This window comes from Vombatus ursinus, unplaced genomic scaffold (assembly GCF_900497805.2).
Source record: "Vombatus ursinus unplaced genomic scaffold, bare-nosed wombat genome assembly UNPS02014786.1, whole genome shotgun sequence".
Lineage (NCBI taxonomy): Eukaryota > Metazoa > Chordata > Mammalia > Diprotodontia > Vombatidae > Vombatus > Vombatus ursinus.
The window spans coordinates 14,863,906-14,874,172 of NW_020954564.1; the positions used below are offsets into that span (position 1 = coordinate 14,863,906).

A 10,267-nucleotide genomic window follows, 5' to 3' on the forward strand; every position below is an offset into this window, starting at 1 on the left:
GCAGTGGATAGAGCACTGGTCCTGAAGTCAGGAGGACCTGAGTTCAAATCCGGCCTCAGACCAGACACTTGACACTTACTAGCTGTGTGACCCTGGGCAAGTCACGTAACCCCAATTGCCTTAAAAAAAAAACACACACACTGATCTCTAAGACAGGATGCAGAGACAACCTAAGAATTAGAGGTCTCCCAGAAGAACACAACAGGACAAAAAACCTTAACACCATGACAAAGGAAATCATAGACAAGGACTGCCTAGAACTTCTGAACATAGAAAATGAAATTTCAATTGAAAGAAATCATAGATTGCTTCCAGAAAAAAAAAAAACAAGGTTGCAAAGTCCAAGACACATAATGGTTAAATTTAACAATTCAATTCAGAAACAAGTTCTTATAGCCATCAGGAGAAAGACCTTCAAATACAAAGAAAAGAACATTCAAAAAATGCAAGATTATTCTTCACCAACTAGAAAAAGGTTGAGGAAATGGAATAATGTGTTCAGAGTAGCGGCAGCAGACCAGAGTGATCTATCCCACAAATCTGAACTTAACCATACAGGGCAAAAGACGGCTATTCAATTAAAGAGCATGAAACATTTTTATAAAGAAAACCAGAACCGAAGAAATTATTTACTTCTCAAATATACCAAACAAGAGAAATGTGAGAAAAAGGAATAAATACAGCAATAGTGTGACAAGAGACCAGCAAGAGACTTTTTCTAAATGTAACCAGGGAGACAGGTAAAAGGAAAAAATCTAGGAGTAACAGTGAAGAGCTGGACAGCAGCCACTATGGACAGAACATGGCAACACCCTGCCTACAGTTGAATGCTTCATTTACGGGACTACATTATAACAAGTGGGGGGAGGGAAGTGTAACTGACCAAAGGGCAGAGGGGCAGGGAGAAGAAACTACAGTAACTACAACGATGTATATGGCAAGAATGACACACCAACAGATCAAAAGTAAATGAAACACAATTACAAAGATCAAGTAGGACTCATATAAACAGATATGAGAAAATACCCCCAACCTACTCCTTCATGGAGGTAGGAGGTCCACATGTGTTACACAATGGACAGTTTTAGACTTTTTCTTTTTCCTCTTTTTTTTTTAAGTGAGGCAATCGGGGTTAAGTGACTTGCCCAAGGTCACACAGCTAGTATGTGTCAAGTGTTTGGTCTGAGGCCACATTTGAACTCAGGTCCTCCTGACTTCATGGCCGGCGCTCTATCCACTGCGCCACCTAGCTGCCCCTAGACTTTTTCAATAAACCAATCAGTTATGCTAACTTTTTTTTTCCTCTCTAAAAATACTATTTGTCATATGGGATGGATCTCTGTGAGGGGGAGAAATACATGGGATACTAATAAAATACCAATAAAAACATTTTTCAAAAAAATTCATTATTAAAAAAACCCAATTGTTAACCAAATTCCAGAATACAAGAACAAGGGGCCATTTTTTGGAAGATGGGGAGAGTTAAGCTTTGAACAAAAAGAGAGAATTGCTACTTCATAATCAACTGTACTTCTTTAACAAATAAATAAACATTTATTGAGTTATTACTATGTGCCAGCCACTGTTCTAAGAACTGACACAAAGATAAAGCAAAAACAGTCCCTGCTCTCAAGAAGCTTAAACTCTAAAAAGACAAAGTTCAACGGGAAGGGATATATACTTATAAATGGACCCCAACAAAGCTAGTCTGAATAACTGAACCACAATAGATACTAAGGAAATCTAAAATTTCTGACCCCCTTAGTTTTTGAGGTGTAAGACAACCACATCCTCTGACAAAGCATCATTTGGCACCTCCAACATAGAGAATACTAGCCTGGATGGACTAAGTGGCTGACCCGCCCCACCCCCCCAAAATCACAAAATTATAGGATTTAAGATCTGGAAAGGATCTAAAAGATCAATTAGTTCAACAATCTCATTTGAAAGAATAACTAAGATCTGAAGAGGTTAAGTGAACACAATGACCACAACCACACAAAGAAAATAGTATTAAAAGACTTCAGAACTCCAATCAAACCTTTTATTCATGCAGGGATAGGACAATGTGTCTGACATTTCTAATATCCTCCTGATGGTTTCTTGGCCACAGTAGCAAACTGATACAGCCAACTTCTGATACAAGCTCACTAAAATACATTCATTGAACAGTGTTACAGGGAGCAGGCCCTTAGGAACTGTTATGAATATAACAATGTTGGGGTAGGTGTTAGTTATAATGTATTATTCTCCTCCAAGTACTTTACAATCTACCCATGCTGGTCCAGTGGTCCATACTAGTTCCTCACATAGGTTTCATCTCCTATCAATAGACATGGGCTGTCCCTCATTCCTGAAATGTTCTCACTCTTCAATTCCCATCTCTTAGGATCCTTAGCTTCCTTCAAGACTCAGCTCAAATGCCACCTTTCCTGGGACCCACCAAGTTGTTAGCGCCTTCCTCCCTAAGGTTACCTTCCACCGTTTTTGCATGTATCTTGTATATACCTATTTGTCATCTTACTATTCGAATAAAATCTCCTTGAGGACAGATACTGTTTTTACTTTTTTTTTTTTACCGGTATATCCAACAATTAGTACAATGCCAGGCACATAAAAGACACAGTAAATATGTATTATCTGCTTGATTGATAATAATCAAGTTGTGAAAGTGACCAGTCTTAACTTTAGAGGACTAAAGGTGAAACATGACTCCCTCCTAACTTTAGGAAAGTGGCAGACTATAGTTATGACACAAGGCTTTTTTTAAAGGTTTGTTTAAAGTTACTTGGGGCAAGTAACTTTACCCCAAGTCCCACAGATAGTAACAGAGACAGAATGCTAACATAGGTCCTCTGACCCCAAATACAGTTGCTTTTCCACCATACCATTTGTTCTCACTTAACTCACTAAGATTTTTTAATAGTTGTCAGGCAATGATTTTTCCCTTACAGAAATTATTCTTCCCTCTAAAAAGCTATTCAATAAAGCCTTCCTTTAGTATTTATTTCACTAGTTCTCTGATATGAAGGAACTGATAAGAGAGAAACTATGGTCAGTAATTCCCAAGATTCTCTATGAAACCTTAAGAATCACAGTCATATTGAACAATTAAATGCACCAAATATTCAATTAAATATATACAACGTACAGAGCACTGTGTTGATTGCAAGGTGAAAAAATGAGTAAGAAAAGGCTTCTAGCCTCATAGTTTTCAATCCAGTAAGATAACAATAGACACTATAAAGATGTCAGCACCTTTAGGGTGACAGTATATTTAGGAGAGACAGTATAATTAACTTTAAATAACCCTTGACAAGAGTTCAAATACTGTTTCTGATATCTATGTGACCAGGTCAAGTCACTTCATCTTTCTGAGTCTCGTTTTCCTTGTTGGTAAAATGACGAGGCTAGAATAGATGGTCTCTATGGCCTCTGCTAATTCTAACACTCTGAATCTATGTCACATTTCCTCTTTGCATCCTGTCTAAACCCACTTCTTTTTTATAAGGTGCTTAATAAATATTTATTTAATTACAAGTTTGGTAGGAAAGACAACAGGGCACAATGAACGGTGATTTGGCCTCGAAAGTCAAGTAATAATTTAGGTAAGAAGTTCATTTAATTTCCATACCAGAACAAACTTTTTTTTTTCCTCTGGATTTCATTCAACAAACATTTATTAGGCACCTATCACACAAAATAACTGTGACAGGTCCTCAGAGAGATACAAAGATTAAATAAGGGGGGCTCTCAATATTATCTTAGCTCATCCTGCATCCAGGATCTCCTATATCCAATCTATCTTCCACATGGTTGCCAAATTGATATTTCTAACCATGTACCTTGGTTCAAGAAGCTTCAGTGGCTCCCTACTGCCTCGTATGATCAAAACCACACTCCTTTGTTTGGCAGTTAAAAGACTCCTTTCTATCTAGCTCCAGACAGATAAAGCATTACTCTAACCTCCCCACCCACCCCACCTCAAGCACACTCCACTTCAGTCAAACTGATTTGCTTGCTGCTCTCTCACACAGCATGCCATCTCCTGTCTTCATACAAAGACTGTCTCCCCTGCCTGGAAGGGCCTCCCTCCTCACCCTCAACTTTCCTCCTCAAGCACCAACTCCTAAAAATCCTCAGTTTTAGTAGCTCAGTTGTCAGTACTGTCCATTATTAGGTATTGTTTTGTAGGTACCCATTATTTTCATCTGCGAACATATTATCTCATCTAATAGAATATAAGCTTCCTGAAGGTAGTAGTTGTCTCTTTTCTTTGTATATTCAATGTCTGGCACACAATAAACGGTCAATAAATGTTTATTAATTGATAAGACATATAAACTATGGGTAACTATATAACACATTATTACTTTGCAAATTAATTAGAGCAGAACAAAATAACTACTTGAGTGATGAATAAGGAAGAGGACAGCTATCAGGGAAGCCTTCATGCAAGGGACGGCATCTGTGATCATTAAGTGATCTCAATGCTCATCTATCTGCCTCCTTCTCTTTAATATATCACACATTGGCCTTGGAATCCCTTAGGAAGTAGTGCTGGATAAGAAGGGGAACCCAGAGAAGATCTAGTCCAACCTCACTCTGCAGATAAGGAAACCAAGGCTTAGAGTACCCTGAACCTTTTCTTTGGCCCATACTTCTTATTTCTGTATCAACTCCATGAACTGAAACAAACTGAAATTTGTCAAACTGTACAAGTCTCACTATGATGATTGTGGTAAAGAGATGACCTTGTATTTCCAAAGGCTATATAAGTATAGTGCAAGCTCGGGCAAGTCCCACCAACCTGAAAGAACTTCCAGTACAAATCCAGCAATAGTTGGCCTGTCTGCCATCCATGGACTAACCCAGTTAAGTACCACCTACCATCACCAATAGGGGAAGAATCATGAAATGAATTCTTTGACCATGATCACCCATGAAATGCTGATTTCTGCAAGCAAAAAGTCAGCAATCTCAGAAAATGCATTCCACAAAGCCATTCCAACAGGGAGATCTCTTGTTTTGTAGGCAAACCCACAAAACTTCCTTATCTGTTGTTGCCCAGAAAAGTCATGACAGTTTAAACTAGGTAGAAAATAACTGGGTTCAAAAAGGAAACGAAATGTGATGACAACTATACTTTCCTTAGTTTGAAGGGGTGGGACAGAAAGCTAAGTCCAGCACATCAAGGCTTTCTAAAGTCTAAGACAATAATAGGTTATTTCCAAAATCATTTTAATGCACAATTTCAAGTTGGTATCAGACTTCAAAGAAAAACTCACATTAATATGAGAAGCAATAGTTAATTACTGGCAAATATAATTATTAGAACAGCTTTGTGTCTAATAAAGAAAAAGAAAAACCAAACCTCACATCCATTCCCTGTTCTTAAATTTAGTAGTGGTTTTTATAATATTAATAAAAACAAGGTAGTATACAGGAAAGAGTTCTAGAATAGGATCCAAGAGGCAGATTTTAATCCTTGCTCTGTCACTTGCCCTTGGACAACTCAATTAACTTCTCTGCGCCTCAATTTCCTCATCTGTAAAATGGAGATAAGAGACTTGACTGCCTACCTCCCAGGGTTATACTGAGAGTACTCTATACACCTTAAAGTGCAAAAGGATAAATGAAAAAGTATTTAATAAGCAGTTATTATGTGCCAGGCACTGAGCTAAGTGCTTCGGATAGGATTAAAAGAAACAGTCCCTAACCTTCCTATTTTTTTTTTTTTTTTTTTGCTTTTTGGTAAGGCAATCGGGGTTAAGTGACTTGCCCAGGGTCATACTGCTAGTAAGTGTCAAGTGTCTGAGGTCACATGTGAACTCAGGTCTTCTTGACTCCAAGGCCAGAGCTCTATCCACCGCACCACCTAGCTGCCCCTTAACCTTCCTACATTCTAATGGAGGAGACACTACATAGAAGGATGTAGTGACTATGGAAAGGATAGGAGTTTTGATCTGAGAGATCAAAGATATGGTGAGTTCAGCCATAAGGCAAATCAACTGACACATATGATTTCTAAAAGCAATGAATTATTATTATTAGTTATTATCATTAGTTCCATCACTGATAAAAGTTTAAACTGTTTGGTATAGTCTGGGCAATGCTACCAACAAAAGCCAAACTAGTTTAAAATTAAATTTGTAGCTTAATTCAATTCAACAAATATTTATTTGAACGGCTGCAGCACCTTGCAAATAGGAACTAGAGGAGTTGTAAATTTGGGTAAGAAACAATCCCTGCCCTCAGAGTTTATAGTCCAGGTGGCTAATAGGACATGATAATAGGTACAATAATAATTCTTTATCACTTTAAGGTCTGTGAAGCACTTTACAAATGTTATCTCATTTTACCTTCGTAACAACCCTGTGAGGTTGATGCTATTATTATTCCTATTTCACAAATGATGAATCTGAGACAGAAAGTTAAGTGACTTGTCCAGGTCACAAAGCTATTAAGGACCTCTGAGGCTGATTTGAACTCAGGTCTTTGAACTCCAGGTCCAAAGACTAAGGGAAGCATAAACAAGGTCTCATAGACAATATATAGCAGAAGTTAGATTCAGATCCAAGTCCCCTAACTAAATCAATGCTTTTTCCACTGCACTGGGGAAAAGATAAGAAATTCAATTTGGGGTGTATTGAGTTTGAAATGCCAATGAGAAGTCCTGTCTTGATAGATATGCCCTAGAAGGATTCATGTATATCCAGAACTCAGAAGAGGTGGGGAGTGGAAAAAGATTTGGGTGTCATCTATATTATAGTAATAGCTGAAACTGTGGAAGTGAGATTACCAAGAGAAGAGAATCAAGAATAACACTTTAAGGGATGCATACCTTAAGACATTGAGATGAAGGGTCAGAGAAGTTAGAAAGGTAGGCCAGGAAAGCGTGGAAATCTCTGAAGCGAAAGGAGAAGAATATATTCAGAAAGAAAATGTAGGCAATGGTATCTATTCTGAATGCAAAATTTTCGAGGAAACAGTACTAGAAATGGAAGAAAGAAGGCCTCAGTTGCAATCACAACTCTTATCACTAGCTGCATGACTATAGACAAGTCACTTCACTCCTCTGGAGCATACTGGGATAGTGTTTATATAATTACTTCTAAGAGTATTATGAGGAAAGTGCTTCATAAGTTGCAAAGTACTACCTATATAAATGTGCACAACTGCAATTGAAACGATCTTTTGACTTCTCATTTCTTTCCAGACATCTTGTTTAAAAATAAGTTGCCCATAAATTTCTTCCAAACAGAAAATATAATAGTGAGCTTACCCATAATTGTTACACTTAAGTGTAAATTTCATGAACTGAGCAGACTCACAAAGCAAAAGAAGCAAAACTCCTCTTTCTCATAAGAACATAATTTATGCATTTTACATTGACAAATTCCTTTAATATCTCAAAAAGAGATAGAAACCTGACTGCAGGCTAACCACTTAGCAAACAGCTGATCAAAGTTTACTGAGTAAACCAATATTCTGGCACTAGTACCCACTTGTAAGCACAAACACTATAAGCACTACACAAACAGAGAAACCACTTAGGAAAAAAACCCCAATATTCCAGAGATTTAAATTCCTTCACTTTCAAATTACTAAAACATGGCAGTATACCAGGAACAACTTGGGGGGAGGGGGGAATTAAACTTTAAAACAGCTAAAAGTAGCACCAGTCAATCGAAAAACATTTATTAGGCACCTACTATGTAGGTGCACTATACTAGGCACAGAAACACTGGAGATACTAAATATAACGAATGAAACAATCCGTACAGTCAAGGATCATACATTCTAACAAAGGAGTTTATGTTACCACACCTTTAGACAAATACAACCAGCAAGTAAGTTTGTCTTGCTATGTCTTATAACCAATCCCTATTTGGGGGATGGGAGAGAAATAAGGAAACATGGTTTATTTCACCTTCCTGAATTAAATTACAATCTCTATCTGCTATCATATTTTAACAATAACCTAAATATTGCACACTCAAACTTTGCAACAAAGTAGAAAACTTTCTTTCCCTGAAAATATGGTTAAGTCTAAAAAGAGGCTAACATCAACAGCTCAATCAAAACAAGGCAGGCTGTTAGAATCTAAAACAGAGGTAAAAAGTTTGATCTTAACTCTCCTGAATCTGATCAGAAAATGGCTTTCCCTCCTCTAAGAAGAGGGAAACAACAGTAGAATCAAAAACTCTTGGTCAGAAAGGACTTCAGAAATGACCTAGTCGTACCATATAACGGAAACATAAATTCCCTCTAAATCTTCCTCAATAAGTGAGCTCTATTACTGTTTGCTTGAAGAAATCCAGCACCTGGGAACTCACACTTATTCAGGGTGTAGACTCCATTATAGAACTGGTCTATTTTGGGGGGGAAGAGGGAACAGGGGCTGAAGCTTTGACCTGGTGTACAGAAATTCCAGATGAGGAAACTCCTTCTACCAATTTAAGTTGGCACCTTCTCTGCAATTCAGAGTCTGAAACAGCTGCCTAAGCACTAAGAGGTTAAGTGATGTACCCAAGGCCACAAGCGCTGCGTGTTTCAAAGACTTAAGACTTAAACCCTGATCTTCGTGGCTTGGACCCCGGTTCTCTGTCCATAATACTGCCCCATACCTCTCCTAATTTTTAGGAAGTTTCAAAAATATGCCACTCTGAAAATGTGTACCCACTTGTTCCTACTTCTGCCCCCTGGGGCCAAGTAAAAGAAACCTAAACCCTATTCTCCATGGGAGTGAGGGAAAGAGAGAGAAACTTCAAATTCTTCAGTACAAACGGCTATCAAAATCCCAATATCTAAAAACTTAGAAGACCTTCAGAAGGTATCTACACCAACTCATACCTGAGCAGCAATACTTTCTACAGCTTTCCCAAGAAGTTAGGCCAGCAAGTCTCTATGTGAAGACCTCTAGGGAAGAGGAGATCTGATGTGGCCCATTCCACTTTTGCTCAGCTGTGGTCTGGCAGGAAGTTTTTCCTTACATCGAGGCTCAATCGCTGCAACTTCTATCTACTGCTCCTAATTCTGCTCCCGGGGGCCAAGCGGAGCAAGTTCGATACCTCTCGCACATGACAACCTTTCAAACACTTGAACTGTAACTTTCCCCTTAAATGACAGAATCAGAGCGTCTCAGAACTGAAAGGGGCTTTACGAAGCATCCCGCAGATCTCCTGAAGCAAGCAAGATCCCTGCCACATCGCCGACAAGCAGGCATCCCGCCCCTGATGTAAGACCAGCCAAGAAGAGGCATCCCCAGATCTCAGCTGGGAACTGCCAGGCGAGCGAGCTGGAAGATCCGACCCCGGAGGCCCCTGTGGACCTCAGGCGACCGTCCATGCCCCCGTATCCCCTACCCCCATGCCAAGATCTGCCGCTGACTTCTTGGGTCCCCTTCTCTCTGCCTACCTCAGTTTCCCCATCTGTTAAAGCGAGGGGGGAGCTGGAGCAGAGAATGTCTCAAGTCTCCTCTAGCTCTTTCTGTGGCTACTGCCCCCTTCTCTGCATGTCGGCTCCACGGGGTGGAGAGAAGGCGAGACCGGGGGTGGGAAAAAAAGGGGCACAGAAGCCGCCGGGGGGCGGGGAGGTGCCGCCGCCGCCGCCCCGACTCCTCGGGGCTCCCGGAGCTGACAGGGGCGGGGGCCGGGACGGAAAGGAGGGAAGAAGGGCGGGAGGACTCTCAGTTGCACCGCTCCCGGAAGACGCGGGGGCCCCGGAGTGAGCGCGCTGCGGCCCCGCCGGCCCGGCCCAGAAGCTCGGCCCTTACCTTCAGGTCGTTCTCCGGCAGATACTTGCAGAGCCGCGCGATCTCCACATACTTGTCCAAGTCCAAGGGCGCCATTTTAGGAATAACAACCCGCAGTGGCGGCGGCGGCGGCGGCGGCGGAGAAGGCCGAAGCCGGAACTCGGTGCAACGTCACTTCCTGTAGATGCGAAGCGTTTCTGCGTCAGGGCGTGAAAGTTTGCCCTTCCGCTTCTTCCTTCTCCCCGCCCCTACGACCCTACTTCTGAATGGCTCAAAACTGAAAGTCGCGGGAGTTACACGGAAGAGAAGGACCTGTGGTACTCTCGAAACTTACCAGGACCCGTAGGGTCCTCCCAGAAGCCGCTAAGCCGGCTGGGACTTGTAGTTTCCCATGTCAAGCAGCGCTTGTTATACCTCTGGTTTATTCACATAAACGCACTTATTGCACATGTATATACCTACATGCACCGGGCAAAGGCCGCCTTGTCCTGTGTAGGGGATCGATGCTGA

The 10,267-nt window shown here is 40.7% G+C and overlaps 1 protein-coding gene across 1 annotated transcript in view; it reads right to left on the minus strand.

The window, feature by feature from the left end:
- LOC114047169 (serine/threonine-protein phosphatase 6 catalytic subunit) overlaps positions 1-9,924 on the minus strand; it is a 44,207-nt gene extending 34,283 nt beyond the window's left edge. The window contains exon 1 of the mRNA XM_027867936.1: positions 9,779-9,924. Coding sequence (XP_027723737.1) covers positions 9,779-9,853 — 75 coding nt within the window. The 5' untranslated portion in view covers positions 9,854-9,924. The remainder of the gene's footprint in view (positions 1-9,778) is intronic.
- Between the last annotated feature and the right edge of the window lie 343 nt (positions 9,925-10,267).